Below are 18,982 nucleotides of genomic sequence, written 5' to 3' on the forward strand. Positions count from 1 at the left end.
GGTAACGTATTTTTCGGACAAATGCAGGGTAAGTCTATGGAGTAAAAAAGTCTGGTCGCTCAAGTTGAATTGATCATAGTTGTATCAATACCATAGTATAAAATCAATAGTAGATGGCTGATGCATAATAGCTTTGCATGTGTTATTGCTTGTCTTTTACATAGTCCTAACAAATGCATGTAGCGCTGTCGTTCATCAGCTTTATGTTGCCTTTAAAAACACCAGGAATATAGGGCTGGTGAACAATAGTTTTACCTATGCTTGTCTTCGGGGCTTTTATTATAACGTGCCAGGACCAGCATATGTAGAGTCACTGTTCAGGAACTCGCAAATGGTCCTCAATATTACTTGTACTTGTGCTTGTCTTCAGTATAATCTGCCTTTTGTATTAATTCTTATTCAGTGTTGGTCTTTGGTTTTTCTTTTCTTGTTTTGTTTATGCTGTTATTATAGTAGAAAATCATTAAAAGCTTTCCTTGAGGAATAATTAATAGTTCTTACTTATTTTATACGGACACCACTTAACCTCATTACATCTGTGTTGGGTGGTGGGAAGCAGTGAACACCCCGGGGTGAAATAGGGCCCCGAGGCGTGCCTCCTTCTTCCTTGATCTCCGCATGAACATATTTACATGCTAATTAATTACTGTAGATTAGGATATGTTGTATTTAAGTACATTTTATCAGTTTCTAATACTAGGTAAAATAGAAAAAAATAAATTAATTTGCACCTAAATAGATGTACTATACAAAAGCAACTATCATAAAGGTAATGGATAGTGGGTCAAGTATAAGTGACGACTTAACCTTCAAAAGCTTCAGTTCTCTCTCTCATATATATATATGATTAAGAAGGAGAATGGAAGCAGTAAATCATATTTTACTTCTCATTTGCTGCTATGTGAAGTTCAGTTCAGTTCAGTTCTGATCATGCCATCTTAAAAAGAGACAATGCAGAAATAAATGGGGCCCAGAAATAGGCAACTAAAATTATTACAATTATTAGAGAATGATACATGGGAAGGCTTCTGCATAAGAAGAGATTGAAAAGTTTAGGATTGTTTAAAGAAGAGAGGAATAAAATGGACATGGATATGGTGTGGGGGGAAGGAATAGAGAAATTCCTATTTAACATCTCTCATACTACAGAACAAAGGGATTATTCAGTGATTCTGACCAGCCAAAATGTAAAATTTATAACAGGAAATATTTTTTAACATGTAAAATTAAATTGAACTCACAGTAGCAAGTATCAATGAGATCAAGAGTTTAGCAACAGTCAAAGAAAGAGTAGACATTTTTCTGGACAATGAGACTATCCACAGTTATGTTAAGACTGACAGAAAAATAGGGACATATACCCTCATGGGTTCAGGGCAGAAGACAACCATTGACTATTTGATGTTAGGAAGAAACATTCCCCACACGCATAACTACCTAGTACACAGATTCTTGTATCTTTCCCCTGAGGTACCTGGTATTGACCACAGTTGGACAGGATATCTGACTAGATTTAACCATGGTCTGATCCAGCATGACAATCCTTATGTTTCTAGAATACTTTGCAACCAATGCATCTCTCCAGCTGCATTGAAGATCCATAGAAAGCAAAGGAATTACCTTTCCAGTGAGTTATGTAGTATGTACACATTGTAAGGTAAGATTTTTCTATTATAAAGGAAATAAACTGTACATTTTTAAAAAGCTTTTTTTAAAACTCCACAATCTTAAGACATTCATTCTTTCCCTACCACTCATCTGAGTTAAACTTATGCTAAATTTTTGTTCTAACAATATTTTCAGTTTTAAATGGTGGAATTTTCATTTACTGTCTCACTTTGCAATGCCCTGCATTACTAGCTTTGCCTTAATTGACATGACTTACTTTTATATTTGAGAGTTCTATTTTTCAATATATAAAATTTTCATGCTGATCCCAGATTAATTTTATCAATGAGACTTCAAATTTAATGGGAATTTTTTCCCCCAGAACATCTAATGCATTGTAAATGAAAGGTTATTTTGAATACATTATTCTTGTTTACCTCCAATGTTCCCATTTTAACATGGTTTCTGCAACAAAATAATCATAATTTATTATGTAAATATTATTTACTCAAAATAATTGGTATTTTAAGTAAACCAGACTCAAAAAGACAAACTTTGGAGTAGCTTTAATAGCAACATTAAATCTGCCATACAATACAATACAATACTATTATAAAAGTGAATCTTTGTTTACAGTTTAAAGTTGTGATGGGAACTAAATCTGTAACTGGCACTTAAGAGCTACAGTTATCAGCACTCCTGAACTTGTAACATACATGCTAAAACAAGGAAGAGCATTTTTCTCAACAGGCTATAAAAAAGCGATAGTACATAAGTTGAAACAAATGACCTGTAAGTTTTGAACTACTTGTGAAAAATATACAAAATGCAATACTTCAAAACAATAGGCAAAATCTCCTTACAATACACACACACAAATATTTGTCATAGCAGCCAGATAGCACAGGTTTGATCCAAAACCCATTAAACACAAATGGAAGAACTGACTTTAATGGTCTTTGGATCATAACCGATAGGCAACATTTAAAACTGTAATAAAAAAAGCACACCAAGGTTGTATTTATCTTCTGGAGATATAAAAATATAGGGTTCAATCCTGCAAATACCTCCATGGGTGAGCTTAACTTTAATTCTCTGACTAACTGCACTGAAGCCAATGGGCCTACTCATGCTTAAAGTTGAATACATCTGTTAGTGTTTACAGGACTGACAGCTTTAAAACATAATGGAAAGAATGTTATGAAAATATTTGAGAAAAATATCAATGACAGTTTTTACTGTTTTGTTTGTCAGATGCTCTTATGAAATATAGCAGAACTGTGCTAGTACATGAGAAACAAAGTGCGACAGGCTAAACATTTACACTGATTAACCTATTTTCAATGTTGAGGATTCTGTAAAAGTAACCTAACATTATAAATGGAGAAAAGTAACACAGGTCCTGATCCCATACCTACTGAAGACAAAGCGAGCTTTATCATTAACTTCAATGGGTCCAGCATCAGAACCTCTGATTTTCAACTTCAATCAAGTTTTAATAATGAAAGATATTATAAACAGATAAGAAGTTAGCTAAACAACTAGCTGTGAAAGACTGACAATATGCCTTTAAAATATATTTATTCTAATAAATAACCTGAGAAAACAGAAAAATCAATGTTTCTAATATTTAATTCTGTAGAAGACAAACTCATCTTTTCAGTAACTATTCCAAAATAATTACAGCATGGAACAGCTGTGTTACTCTAACTGATTTAACATAGGTTTGCATATTTCTAAGTTGTTGAACCATCTTACAAAACCTGTGACATATATATTAATGCATAACACCTAATCCATTACCACAAATAATTACAAACTTCTATCTATGGTTCCTCAGAGGAACAGATGCCTTACTCATACAATTAAGGCTAAAAAAGACTTCTTTATTCATTAAGCACCTTTTCCACACAGTTTACCAGTAAATTCAAGCCAGAGCAGTGATGCATTTAAATCCAGTAATTATTATCCAAGGCAATGGACTAGCTGCAACAATAAAACAAGCGTACTAATTCAGCTGCTGCTATGATCTTCAGATCTCACATCCTGTCCTAATGCAATTAATCTACAAAGAGCTAATTACCCTAATCGAGCAATCACAGTTTCACTGACATCTTACTTCCTCTAAAAGCTATAAACACCACTGGGCTAAGATAGAATCTAATTAGTTTGGTGTATCATTGTTTACAATGCAGTTTGAATTGATTATGTTTAATACATACCAAAAATACTTAGAGCTTTTCATTTTACTACCAGTAAATGAACACGTTTTTAACTAAAACTAGTTACTCCAGAATAGTTTAATATTAGGGCTGTCAATTAATCAGTTAACTCACGCGATTAACTCAAAAAAATTAATCGTGATTATTCGCACTGTTAAACAATAAAATACAAATTGAAATTTATTAAATATTTTTGGATGTTTTCTACATTTTCAATATATTGATTTCAATTACAACACAGAATACAAAGTGTACAGTGCTCACTTCATATTTTTTATTACAAATATTTGCACTGTAAAAACAAAAGAAATAGTATTTTTCAATTCACCTTATACAAGTACTATAGTGCAATCTCTATCATGAAAATTGAACTTACAAATGTAGAATTATGTACAAAAAAACTGCATTCAAAAATAAAACAATGTCCAACTTTAGAGCCTACAAGTCCACTCAATCCTATTTCAGCCAATTGCTCAGACAAACAAGTTTGGTTAAAGTTTGCAGGAGATAATGCTGCCCACTTCTTGTTTACATCACCAGAAAGTGAAAACAAGCATTCGCATGGGACTTTTGTAGCCAGCGTTGCAAGGTACTTACGTGTCAGATATGCTAAACATTCGTATGCTCCTTCATTCTTCGGCCACCATTCCAGAGGACATGCTTCCATGCTGATAATGCTCATTAAAAAAAGAATGTGTTAATTACATTTGTGACTGAACTCCTTGGGGGAGAACTGTATGTCTCCTGTTGTGTTTTACCTGCATTCTGCCATATATTTCATGTTATAGCAGTCTCAGATGATGACCCAGAACATGTTCAAGAACACTTTCACAGCAGATTTGACAAAACGCAGGTACCAATGTGAAATTTCTAAAAATAGCTTCAGAACTCGACCCAAGGTTTAAGAATCTGAAGTGCATTCAAAAATCCGTGAGGGACGAGGTGTGAAGCATGCTTTCAGAAGACTTAAAAGAGCAACACTCAGATGTGGAAACTACAGAACCGGAACCACCAAAAAAAAAAAAAAAATCAACCTTCTGCTGGTGACATCTGACTCAGATGATGAAAATGAACATGCATCGGTCCACTCTGCTTTGGATCGTTATCGAGCAGAGCCTGTCATCAGCATGGATGCATGTCCTCTGGAATGGTGGTTTAAGCATGAAGGAACACATGAATCTTTAGTGCATCTGGCACGTAAATATTTTGCAGCTCCGGCTACAACAGTACCATGTGAATGCCTGTTCTCACTTTCAGGTGACATTATCTCCTGCAAATTGTAACCAAACTTGTTTGTCTGAGCGATTGGCTGAAGTATGACTGAGGGGACTTGCAGGCTCTAACATTTTATGCTGTTTTATTTTGAATGCAGGTTTTTGGGGTTTTTTTACACAATTCCACATTTGTAAGTTCAACTTTCATGATAAAGAGATTGCACTATAGTACTTGTATTAGGTGAATTGAAAAATACTATTTCTTTTGTTTTTTTACGGTGAAAATACTTGAAATCAAAAATAAATATAAAGTGAGCACTGTACACTTTGTATTCTGTGTTGTAATTGAAATCAATGTATTTGAAAATGTAGAAAACGTCCAAAAATATTTAAATAAATGGTATTCTATTTGTTTAATCGCAAGATTAATCGGGATTAATTTTTTTAATCGCTTGACAGCCCTATTTAATATTACTGATGTGCCATTTGAATTAAATAATTTGATAAAAATATAATCAGGATCTTTATTTTGAATACAGGAAGCTAAGTCTCATCATAGCTACCTGTATTTTTCAATCTTTTTAAAGGGACTCTACAAAATTAATAGCTCCAAATTTTCACCTATATTTAGGATTTGAAGCCACACACTCCTCCAAACACACACACACACACACGCGCACCTGATCATGAATACCCTACCAGCTTCAGACACCTATGACTGAAATACAGGTGAAATGCTAATTTTACTGGCGAACGCATTAACAATAAATGAGGGGTGCACACTTATGTATGCAGTGGTCCTCTCCAGAATGAGCAGGAAGCACACTCAACAGGCACAGTATTGCATTATAAAAGAAGTTTTCTCCCTAAAGTACACGAAAAGCAGGATTCTTATACATTTCAATACCATGATTGAGCACAACACCAAAAAGTTGACAGACAAGCAGATCATCATCATTACAGGCTTGCATGCGACTACAAACCAGAGTCAAAGTTTTAGGCCCGCCAGAGTTATAGTTCCATATTATTGGTACTTGCCTGACTTTTGGCACCATCATTCGGTGTTGCACCATTAGTGTGTGGCAGATTGATGCCATCAGCGTGAAGACTTCTTCACTAGCTGAATCTCTCCAGACCATATTCAGTAAAGTGTTTGTCTGCTGTTTTGTATCCAGTTTCTTTAGACACTCCTCAGTTATATACTGTACTGATATTCTCCCGTCACCCTGTAAATATACCAAAAAACGATCAGTTTTGAAGACTTCTTAAACTTTTAACACTATGGAGCCTACAGTTTCTTTAAACAAAGCTTCAGAATTTTACTATAATTAACACAATTCACTCCCCCACAAAATAAATGTATTAAAAACCATTTCACAGGTTACAGCAAAATATTTTGGAGGTGATTTAAACCCCACCTCACCCCACCCCTCCCCCCCAAACACAGGCAGGTACATGAGTCAGTACAATATGTGCCTGATCCAATGCCTGCTGAAGGCACTAGAAAGACCATCTTTGACTTCAATGGGCTTTGGAGCAGACCTATATATGCCTACTTCCCATGTCCACGCATATGGCCAGATCCCTAGCCAGTGTGAAATATTACAGCTCCACAAACATCACTGAACTATGATGATTTAGCCCATGAATGGGAGCACTCAAATCTTTCACTGTCTCTCTAGCCACACATACATACACACACACACACACACACACACACACACACGTACATAAAGTGCTCACGGGCGGGAGGGGGAAAGAGAAGGGCAGATGTACAGAGAAGGGCTACTAGGATGATTCGAGGAATGGAAAACCTGTCTTATCAAAGGAGACTCAAGGAGCTTGGCTTGTTTAGCCTAACTAAAAGAAGGTTGAGGGGAGATATGATTGCTCTCTATAAATATATCAGAGGGATAAATACCGGAGAGGGAGAGGAATTATTTAAGCTTAGTACCAATGTGGACACAAGAACAAATGGATATAAACTGGTCATTGGGAAGTTTAGACTTGAAATTAGACGAAGGTTTCTAACCATGAGAGGAATGAAGTTTTGGAATAGCCTTCCAAGGGAAGCAGTGGGGCAAAAGACCTATCTGGCTTTAAGATTAAACTCGATAAGTTTATGGAGGAGATGGTATGATGGGATAACATGATTTTGGTAATTAATTGATCTTTAAATATTCATGGTAAATAGGCCCAATGGCCTGTGATGGGATGTTAGATGGGGTAGGATCTGAGTTACTACAGAAAATTCTTTCCTGGGTATCTGGCTGGTGAATTTTGCCCATATGCTCAGGGGTTAGCTGATTGTCATATTTGGGGTCGGGAGGGAATTTTCCTCCAGAGCAGATTGGAAGAGGCCCTGGAGGTTTTTCGCCTTACTCTGTAGCATGGGGCACGGGTCACTTGCTGGAGGATTCTCTGCTCCTTGAAGTCTTTAAACCACGATTTGAGGACTTCAGTAGCTCAAACATAGGTGAGAGGTTTTTCGCAGGAGTGGGTGGGTGAGATTCTGTGGCCTGCGTTGTGCAGGAGGTCAGACTAGATGATCATAATGGTCCCTTCTGACCTTAGTATCTATGAATCTATGTGGCAGAGTGCTATTAAGCAGTGGAGTCTCCTCGGGGGAGGTTTTGCCTATTCTGTTTTAAGTCAGATACAGTCGGGTATTTATCAATTATTGTAAATTGTCTCTGAACAGACCCTTAGATTCCATTTTTACCAAACCAGCCTTCAGGTGCCAAACCACAAACTTCCATGGAACATTTAGTTAAAGATCTGCCAGCATTTACATTATCAAAACTATGCAAAATAAGACTTCAAAATCTTTAATTTAAAAAAATCTTTAAAAGTAAGTTAATAGTAGCTTGGAAAGCACCCTAAAGAAATGAGACTGACATATAAAGTCAATGTATTATATATATTTTGCTACAAAGCTAAAGTTCCACTAATGAATGAGGGGAAGGAGCAGCGTATACTTTAAAATGTTGATAGCTAATAGAAATATTAATATAATATAATAAATTAGGGCAGTTGATTAATTGCAGTTAACTCATGTGATGAACTCAAAAATTAATCGCCATTAAAAAAATTAATCGTGATTCATCGCAGTTTTAATCACATGGTTAAACAGAACAACAAATGAAATGTATTAAATATTTTTTCACCTCATACCAGTACTGTAGTGCAGTCTTTTTATCGTGAAAGTGCAACTTACACATGTAGATTTTTTTTTTTTATGTAACTGCACTCAAAAACAAAAAAAATGTAAAACTTTAGCGCTTACAAGCCCACTCACTCCTACTTCTTGTTCAGCAAATCACTAAGACAAACAAGTCTGCTTACCTCTACAGGAGATAATGCTGCCTGCTTCCTATTTACAATATCACCAGAAAGTGAGAACAGGCTTTTGCATGGCACTTTTGTAGCCGGCATTGCAAGGTATTTACATGCCAGATATGCTAAACATTCGTATGCCCCTTCATGCTTTGGCCACTATTCCAGATGACATGCCTCCATGCTGATGACGCTCATTAAAAAAATAATGCGTTAATTAAATTTGTGACTGAACTCCTTGGGGGAGAATGGTATGTCTTCTGCTCTGCTTTACCTGCATTCTGCCATATATTTCATGTTATAGCAGTCTCGGATGCTGACCCAGCACATGTTCATTTTAAGAGAATTTTCACTGCAGATTTCACAAAACTAAAAGAAGGTACCAATGTGAGATGGCACTCGACGGACGGTTTAAGAATCTGAAGTGCCTTCCAAAATTTGAGAGGGACGAGGTGTGAAGCATGCTTTCAGAAGTCTTAAAAGAGCAACTCTGCGATGCAGAAACTACAGAATCTGAACCACCAAAAAAGAAAATCAACCTTCTGCTGGTGGCATCTGACTCTGATGATGGAAATGAACATGCGTCGGCCCGCACTGCTTTGGAATGTTATTGAGCAGAACACATCATCAGCATAGATGCATGTCCTCTGGAATGGTGGTTGAAGCATGAAGGGACTATGAATATTTAGCGCATCTCACACATAAATATCTTGCAACGCTGGCTACAACAGTGCCATGTGAAGGCCAGTTCTCATTTTCATGTGACATTGTAAACAAGAGGCAGGCAGCATTATCTTCTGCAAATGTAAACAAACTTGTTTATCTTAGCAATTGGCTGAACAAGAAGTAGGACTGAGTGGACTTGTAGGCTCTAAAGTTTTACATTCTTTTGTTTTTCAATGCAGTTATTTTTGTACATAATTCTACATTTGTAAGTTCAACCTTCATGATAAAGAGATTGCATTACAGTACTTGTACAAGGTGAATTGAAAAATACTATTTATTTTTGTTTTTACAGTGCAAATATTTGTAACAACAAAATATATAAAGTGAGCACTGTATGCTTTGTATTCTGTGTTGTAACTGAAATCAATATATTTGACAAGGTAGAAAACATGCAAAAATATTTAAATAAATGGTATTTTATTATTGTTTAACAGCATGATTAGTTGCACGATTAAACACGATTAATTTTTTTAATCGCTTGACAGCCCTACAATAAATATGTACAGTAGACATTTGTGGCAGAAAAAACAGTTACCTACCTTTTCGTAACTGTTGTTCTTTGAGATGCGTTGCTCATGTCCATTCCATTTCAGGTATGTGCACGCTCACGTGCACAGTTGTCGGAGATTTCTGCCTTAGCGGCATCCATAGGGCCGGCTGTGGTGCCCCTTGAAGTGGCGCTCCCATGAGGCGGCATAGCAGGCGCCACCGGCCCTGTGCCCTCTCAGTTCTTTCTTGTCAGCAACTCCAACAGAGGGGTAGGAGTACAGAAAATGGAATGGACATGAACAACACATCTCAAAGAACAACAGTTACGAAAAGACAAGTAACAGTTTTTTCTTCTTTGAGTGCTTGCTCATGTCGATTCCATTTTAGGTGACTCACAAGCAGTATCCATGGAGGTGAGCTCAGAATTCACAGCTTAGCGGCCTGTAGTACTGCCCTACCAAAGACAGCATCGTCCCAGGCCTGCTGGGTCAGTGCATAGTGGGACATAAAAGTGTTGACAGATGACCAGGTGGCCACTCTACGGACGTCCTTGATAGGCATGTGCGCCCTAATAGAGTGGGCGGTGACAATCGCCAGAGGTGGCACCTTCACTCGGTCATAGCAGAAGGGAATGCAAGCAGTGATCCAAGAAGAAATTCTTTGAGTGGGTACAGGGCGACCTTTCATTCTGTCGGCCACAGCAACGAATAATTGCGTCGACTTACAGAACACCTTGGTCCTGTCAATGTAGAAGGCCAGAGCCCTTCTGATGCCCAGAGCATGTAGCCTGATGCTCCTCCTCCGACCTATGTAGCTTTAGAAAGAAGACTGGTAGGTAAATGTCCTGGCTCGAATGAAACAGAAACTACCTTGGGAAGAAAAGCCAGGTATGGCCTTAGCTTAACCTTATCCTTGTAGAAGACAGTGTATGGTGGCTCCGAGGTGAGCACCCGAATCTCAGATACCCAGCGGGCTGACATCACCGCGAGCAGGAATGTGACCTTCTAGGAGAGAAGGAGGAGGGAGCAGGAAGCCAGTGGCTCAAAGAGAGGACCCACGAGCTGTGACAGTACCAGATTCAAGTCCCACAGAGGGACGGGGTCCCTGACATGCGGGTAGAGGCGCTCCAGGCCCTTAAGGAATCTGGCTGTGCTAGCCTGAGCAAACACCGACCTGCCTTCGAACAGCAGGTGGAAGGCTGAGATGGCCACTAGATGGACCTTGATTGATGAGAAGGACAAGCTCTGGAGCTTGAGGTGCAGGAGGTAGTCCAGAATAAGCTGCAGCGAAGCTCGCTCAGGAACAACATTCTTGTCCACAATCTAGCAGGCGAACCGTTTTCACTTGGCCAGATAGGTCACTCTGGTGGACGGCTTCCTTCTTCCCAACAGAACGCGCTGAACCTCAGCCAAGCACTGCTGCTCCTGAGCGTTTAGCCATGCAGCAGCCAAGACGTCAGATGTAACACCCTCAGGTTGGGGTGCATAAGACTGCTGTGGTTATGGGAAAACAGGTCCGACCTGAGTGGTAACTGGAATAGGGTCATCACAGAGAGATCCATCAGAGTGCTGAACCAGTGTTGGCGTGGCCACGCCAGCAGTATGAGGATGACCTTCACCCTGTCCTATTTAATCTTCTTGAGGACCCTGGATAGCAACAGCACCGGAGGGAAGGCATACATCAGCGCCCCTGACCACGAGAGCAGAAAGGCATCTGATAGGGATCCTCTGTCCATGACCCCAATCGTGCAGAGGACATGGCATTTCCTGTTCTGCCGGGGAGTTCCCCACCTGCGGAAGATGGAACTGACCACCTTTGGATGAAGGGACCACTCATGGCGAGACGAGAACATCCTGCTGAGGGAATCTGCCAAAGCGTTCTCGGTCCCTGGGAAGGATAGCTCAGTGGTTTGAGCATGGCCTGCTAAACCCAAGGTTGTGAGTTCAATCCTTGAGGGGGCCATTTAGGGATCTGGGGCAAAAATTGGGGATTGGTCCTGCTTTGAGCAGGGGGTTGTTGGACTAGATGACCTCCTGAGGTCCCTTCCAACCCTGATATTCTATGATTAGGGTGAGCAGCTACAAGATGGATGTCGTGCTGCAGACAGAAATCTCAGAGCCAGAGGGCTTCCTGGCAGAGGGCAGACGGCCTGGCTCCGCCCTGCATGTTGATACAGAAGACTGTAGCCGTGTTGTCAGTCAACTCCTAGACCACCCTGTCTTGTATATGAGATAGAAAGGCTTGGCAGGTTAGTTGTACCGCCCTGAGCTCCCTGATATTGACATGCAGGGAACGATCACAACTGAACCAACGACCTTGAGTGCTGAGAGCGCCCAGGTGGCTAGACAATACAAGGCTGGGATCGCAAAGGGAATGCCTTCCAACACCGACGTCGGATCCTGCCACCATCTGAGGGACAACAGTACGCTGTCCGGGATCCAGACCACCCGGTGCATGCTGTGCCGGTTGGGAACACAGACCAATGACAGCCACACCTGAAGAGGTCTGAAGCGGACTCATGCGTGCCCGAACACGTAAGTTCACGCTGCCACGGGCCCAACAGCCTCAGGCACATTTGGGCAGTGGTGAGCGGGTGGGCCCATAGGCCCGCAATGAGGTCCACCATGGCCTGGAACGGAGTGTCGGGGAGGAAGACCCTGGTCTGAGTGGAGTCGAGGACCACTCCAATGAATTATATGCATTGTACTGTGTTAAGGTTGACTTTTTCTCGTTTATCATCAACCCAGGGTCACAACAGGCGGAACATACCAGGTCGAGATGTCTCCACACCTGAGCTGGAGACAGGCCCCTTATCAACCAGTCGTCGAGGTATGGGTACATTTGGACTTCCTGACGGCTCAGATTCACTGGCACTAAACACTTTGTGAATATCCTCGGGGCTGACAAGAGACCAAAGGGCATCGCCACGAACTGGAAATGGCACCGTCCCAGTATGAAGTGGAGGAAGCATCGGTGCCCTGGGAAGATGGAAATATGTGTCCTTTAAAATTGAGGGCAGCAAACCAGTCTCCCAGATCCAGGGATGGGATGATGGAGGCCATGGAGATCATGCGAAACTTCAATTTCTTGAGAGACTTGTTGAGGCGATGCAGGTCTAGGATGGGTCTGAGGCCTCCTTTTGCCTTCGGAATCAGGAAGTAGAGGGAGTAGAATCCTCTGCCTTCCAGGTTCCGAGGGACCTTTTCCACTGCCCTCAGGTACAGGACGTTTTCGACCTCCTGAACGAGGAGTTGATCGTAAGAAGAGTCGCTGAAGAGGGACAGGGAAGGGGACTTGGAAAGGTGGTTGTCTATAAACTGCAGGGTATAGCCCAAAGAAACCATATCTAGCACCCAGCCGTTCCAAAGGACCAGGCCGACCGGAAGGGGTGGAGGCGGTTGAGGAAAGGGAGCGTTGTATCCAGTACATTGGCCGGGGTGCCGTCCTCGAGTGCACCCTCAAAATGACTGCTTCTGGCTTCCCTGACTTCTGGGAGGGTCAGGTTGGGCAGCCAGGCGCGAAGAGGACAGGTAGCATCTCTTGGATCCTTTGTCCTTTTCCTTTCTCCTGTAGGAGCCAAACCTGGAAGCCCCCCGGGACCTAGACTGCGTCAGAAGAGGAGGACAGAGGATGGAACGTCTTCCTGGATTGCTGAGTGGTGTGCAAGCCCAGGGATCGGAGGATAGCTCCTGAGTCCTTGAGCCCATGGAGCCTAGAGCCAGTTGGCTCAGAAAAGAGCCCCGAACCCTCGAATGGCAGGTCCTGGATTGTGGTCTGCATCTCCTGGGACAGTCCAGAAGCCTGCAACCAGGAGCTGCGTCTCATGGCCACTTCCGATCCGACCACCCTGGCAGCCAAGTCCGTCGCGTCCCAGGCCATGTGGAGGACTCCCCGGGCCACCGCCGTGACTTCACTCACCAACATGGCAAACTCTTGGGCACGCTGCTGTGGGAGGGTCTCCATTAATTATTCAGGGAGTCCCACAGGTTAAATTTATAAGGTCCTAGCAGGGCCTGGTGGTTAGAGACCTGAAACCGTAAGCTGGCTGTCAAATGAACTTTCCTGCCGTATAAGTCAAGTCTTTTGGCCTCCTTATTTTTCAGCTTTCCGCTGGTGTGGCCTTTCGTTCACCGCGGACACAACCAATGATACCGCAGGGGGATGAGTATACAGATACTTGAAGCCCTTTGCAGGAACATAGTATTTCTTTTCCGTTTTCTTTATTCTGTCAGCGGAATAGATAAGGGGACTTGCAACACCAATTTGGCTATTTTGAGCAACGCTGGGTGGACAGCCAATGCAATTTTTGCCGGTGTGGTGGCTGAGATGACATTGAAGAGGTCAATCTGCAAGCAAAGATTTTCAGCCACCCATTTAAGGAGGGTCTGGTGCTCCTTAAAGTCATCCAGGGGACTGCTGGTGTGGGAGGGTCCGGCCACTGCCTCATCTGGGGATGACAAGGACAATTGTATTGCCTGAGGGATGGTGTCATTCCCTCCCTTGTTGGGGGAGGGCTCCCTCGGTGTCGGGGTACAGTGCACGGCTCTGCTTCAACCGCAGTGCCATGTTCCGATTGCAGCACCAGCAGTACCTCGGCTGGTTTGTCCTATGCAACCAGGGAGGGCTGGGAGTACTGGACCAGCATCACCAGCACCCTCCAAGGGTTCCAGTATGGCCAATGGCGGGGCCACAGCTCCTGCTGCGTCAGCACTGCAGCCAGTGCCGCCTCGGTCTCCCGTGTCGGAGGGGAGTTGCCCCGTCTCAGTGACGGGCTAAAAATCACAGTCTGAGATCCCAAACGAGCCCTCCAGGACAGAGACGGACGACAATGAGACCTTCTGGGAGAGGCTGTTCGGCGTGTAAGTGACCTATGGCCAGATGGTCAGCGGTACAGGGAATGGTGCCACGAGTCCGGAGTCCCTCGTCTAGTAGGAGAGGAACTCGATGAAGGTCTAGGTCGTCTGGCCAGCGAGCTAGGCTGCGGAGCCAGGTCCTGAGGTTGCAGCAATGGGGACTTGCACCTGCGATCCTGTGATCTGAGGTGTTCCACCAGTCTATGCTGCAGCACCCTGCTGGCTTTCCCCTTCGGTGTCGAGAGCAGAGCCATATCGGTCACCTGGTGTGACACCTGAGGAGCCTGCTGGTCTTGCTCCTTAGCCGCCGGGACTGCTTCAGGCACTGAAGGCCCCATCACTGGCTAGGAACCCCTGCTGCTGCCCGGGGTGGGAGACGGGTCCCTGGCACGTCTGACCTCCGCGGTAACCACATGAAGCCCCACAGAGAGCACATGGCCTGACACAGGTCCTTTGCCTGAGGCCCCCGCTCCTTCCATGCCGAGGAGGTTCTTTTCCTCAGCCTCTTCTTTGGCGCAGGCGAAACGGAATGGTGCAGGGCCAAGTCCAGCGCCGACGGTATGCTGCATGCCAAGGCTGAAGTGCCAGGTGTAGGTGCCATAGTGGAGGGTTGCGACACCGGGCGAAGAGCAGCCTCCATCAATAACGTCCTCAGGCAGATTTCCCGCTCCTTCTGGGTCCGCGGGCGAAGTTCTTACAGATGCAGCACCTCTCTTTTCTATGGCCTTCTCCCAGGTGCCTAAGAGAGTTATCGTGAGGATCGCTGATCAGCCTTGGCCTGCTGCATGACGCACACAGCTTGAAGCCAGGGGAGCGGGGCATGCCCCGCTCGGGACAAAGTTCAAACTGGGGCTCTACTGACTAACCAACACTATCAACTATCTTTGACACTATGCGCAACAACAACTGAACTAGTCAATGGATAACCACTGATCTTGAGAAGCAAAACAAGGCGCTCCAACCAACCATCACAGACAGTAGGAAGGAACTGAAAGGGCGTAGGGCTAGCGGCACCTGACATACCACTGCATGGGAGCTCCACTCCAGGGCGCACCACAGTCGGCCCTACGGATACCGCTAAGGCAGAAATCTCCGACAACTGTGCACATGGGTGCACACACACCTAAAATGAAATAGACATGAGCAAGCACTCAAAGAAGAATATATAAATTTCTCTAAGGGAAGAATATAATATTTTCAAGTGGGAAGATTTGATGGCTGTGTTCCTTGACAACTCAGTGTTATCAGATACAAGCCCTACAAGGTTCCCTTTAAAATACAAAATTAAACGAGAAAGTCAACTGACATTTCTTTTTCTATCAAAGTAAATCATTCTAAATGTCATACTGTATTCCTACCCAAATTAATTTTAATGGGTCACTTTTTTCAAGAATTTTATTTTGCTTGGAAATGGCAAAATCTGAAAGTATATTAAGTTAAAGAAAAGTGTGTTGATCTTCACAAAATTTCATGTGGAAAGCTATTTTGAGACCCTTTCGTAAGCAGTTTCTATAAGTATTTCTCTGTGGAATCCAATATTCACTTCCCATCCCTTCCCCTGTAAAAACAAGATTAAAAATAAAAGGAAGCCTTTAATCAGATAATGTTTTATGAAGCAACAAACTTTTTAATATAAATTTGTGTCTTATGATTGTGTTGCTGCTCCTGTACTTTTAAGAATTCTTGGTTATTATTATTTGTATTTTTGTAGTGCCTAGAAGCCCAAGTCATGGACCAGGACCTCACTGTACTATGCGCTGTACAAATACAGTAACTCCCCACTTAATGTCCTCTCGCTTAACATTGTTTCAAGCTTATGTCCCTGATCAATTACAGAACATGCTCCATTTAAAGTTGTGCAATGCTTCGCTATAATGTCATTTGGCTGCCTGCTTTGTCCACAGCTGGCCGCCCCCCTATGCCGCCCCCGCCACCCCACAGCGGCTCCCACCCGCTGGCAGACCCTGTGGATCAGCGCCTTTCCCCTCATCCCCCTGCCTCCTGCCTGCGGCAATCAGCTGGCTTGCAGCGTTCAGGAGGGAGGGAGGGGGGAAGAGCAAGAACTCGGCGCGCTCCCCTCCCCTGCATCCTGAATGCCGCAAAGCAGCTAACTGCCACGGGCAGGAAGCAGGGGAGGGAGGGGGGAGGCTGCGTGCCGAGTCCTCGCTCCTCCCCCCATCCTTCTGCACCCTGAATGTCACAAGCCAGCTGACTGCCACGGGCAGAAGGGAAGGGGGAGGAACAAGGACAGGGTTTCACTGCATCAGCGGTAAATTAAATGAGGGGAATACAATGAAAGTGCCTTCCTCAATTTTAACTATGGTGTTGCTATAATAAGATTTTATTCAGCGGAACCCTTTAATACTTACAGGTATGGTCATCATCTTACTGATTTCTTCATCCTCATCTTCAGAATCACTGGTTGCATCTTGACAATGTGCACTAGTAGCAGACACAGGTAACTGAGAAAGAAATGTTTGAAGTACCCTTAAATACACAAGTAGCCCTTCCTCTGAAAGGGATCCTACAGCAAATAAACAAATAAAACAAAGTAAGCAGATCATACTGTACTATGGCTGAATATAACAGTGTTCAACAAGAATCCCTTATCAATAAACAACATGCTCAAAAGCTTACAATTAAAGTATGCCCTATATTGCAAAGAATTATATGAATCTTGGAATGGGCTGCAAGAAGAATACATCTAATGATCTTCATATTTTAAACTGTCCATCACTTTTGATTTCTTTTTCAGACCATGAAGAATACTAAAATATACTATGGTGATACGTAACATGTCAATTCAAAGAACCATATTATACAGTACACAAAAATTCATTTTAACTGAATAGATTATATATTTTTCATACCCAAATATGTTTCACCAACAGTTAAAACAAAGTAAAACAGCCATGGAGCTCTATCACTTTTTCTTGAACGCCTGCTTTCTGTTAATAGTGCATTCAGGAAGAGTTCATAAGGGAAAAGTGTTTGCACATCTGCAAGTGCTGGAATGATGAAATGGAATATCTGATCTGTAAAAGGTGCTGCCAGAAACTCTTCTGTGAAGGCAGCAAAAATCTGTTGCCTGAAAGGGGGGAAAAAAGGTTCTTTACAGAAAATGTAAACACAACTTTTCACCAGCACATCCATAAAGTGATTGATCATCAACTTGCGAGTCTGAACACATTATTTTATCTATCAAGGAAACTATGTATAGCTGCATTCCTTAATTCTATGCCACTATATTGAGCTCGTCAGATTACTCAAATAATTAATTTAATCGGCCCTTCTCAATATTATTCTATTTGTATTTTTCTTTAAAGCCTAATACACCCACATAAAACTGTCCTGAAACCATTTCAAGATTATGAACAATTACATTTAACTGAAGTGCTGTAAAGAATTTCAGAAAACCTACTTCAGTATATTATTGCACTATCACATAATAAAACTCATTTTTTCTGTAATACTGTGCACTCAACAGCACATATAAAAACTTAACTAAAAACTGCATGTACCCTATGTATCTAAGATAATAATGAGTTGATATACAAACACTGAAAGATCTCCTTTGATTACCTTGCACCCTCTGGACAGGAGCTATATGTAAAGTGCAATGGTTTCAGAACATTCTCTAGCAGTATTTTTGCAATAGGAACTCGAGAGACATCAGAATATTCAATACTCGATGGAAGCTTGTTGTTAATTAACAAATAAAGCGACCTGTAGTATCCTGAAACAAATAAAAATATATGCAACCATTTATTTCTTGAGTTGTAAAGAAAACTGCAATTTATAATTAGGAGCGCTTTACAATTCATAGCATAAAGTCTGATTTAAACAATTAATAGATAAACTGGAAAAATGCAGCAAAAAGGCAAAAAGCTATATTCACAAAAGAAATTGGACAGGTCATCAACAGTTTTTTTGGAAATGCAGTTTATTTTGTAAACTGCAGAGACAGATAAATGTATACAGAATTAGCCTACTTTCAAAAATAACCTTCTCCTGCTGAACTGGCTCTTTAAAGCAGTTGCCACCTAGACACAGTATACTAAATCTCCTATTTCTCTGAACTCATCCGCCTGTCACATTTCTGACAGTTGGTTTTTTGGCCTTTTGGACACCATCAATGGCTCTCACTAGATCCAAAAACTTCCAGAGTATCTTATGACATCCAACACACATACCTGCTGTTGAAGGAGTATCACAATTCTACAAATACTTCTGACCTCCACCAGTCTGGATTGAAAATTGCTCCTAAATTGTGGATTTCTTGCATAACAACATGATGTTCCATTGACTACACCACAAAGATGTGGGTGGGAGGTAACCTGAACAGCATTTAGCTCAGTAAGATCCAAAGACTATTGCATGATTCTATCCTATCGTTAATTCACCTTCTTGCTCAATGAACTTGAAGTGTAGAGCAGGGGTGGGCAAACTACGGCCCGCGGGACCATCCTGTCCAGCCCCTGAGCTCCCGGCCGGAGAGGCTTGCCCCCAGCCCCTCCCCCACAGCCACGCCGCC

At 42.3% G+C, this 18,982-nt stretch overlaps 1 protein-coding gene across 1 annotated transcript in view; it reads right to left on the minus strand.

The window, feature by feature from the left end:
• UBE3C (ubiquitin protein ligase E3C) overlaps positions 1–18,982 on the minus strand; it is a 173,446-nt gene that overhangs the window by 112,175 nt on the left and 42,289 nt on the right. Inside the window, exons 7-10 of the mRNA XM_074946275.1 lie at positions 18,031–18,184; positions 17,319–17,536; positions 16,818–16,972; positions 6,083–6,270 (exon numbers count right to left, since the gene is read on the minus strand). Of these exons, the coding sequence (XP_074802376.1) occupies positions 6,083–6,270; positions 16,818–16,972; positions 17,319–17,536; positions 18,031–18,184 (715 nt within the window). The remainder of the gene's footprint in view (positions 1–6,082; positions 6,271–16,817; positions 16,973–17,318; positions 17,537–18,030; positions 18,185–18,982) is intronic.

Source organism: Natator depressus, chromosome 2, assembly GCF_965152275.1.
Source record: "Natator depressus isolate rNatDep1 chromosome 2, rNatDep2.hap1, whole genome shotgun sequence".
NCBI classification, from domain to species: domain Eukaryota; kingdom Metazoa; phylum Chordata; order Testudines; family Cheloniidae; genus Natator; species Natator depressus.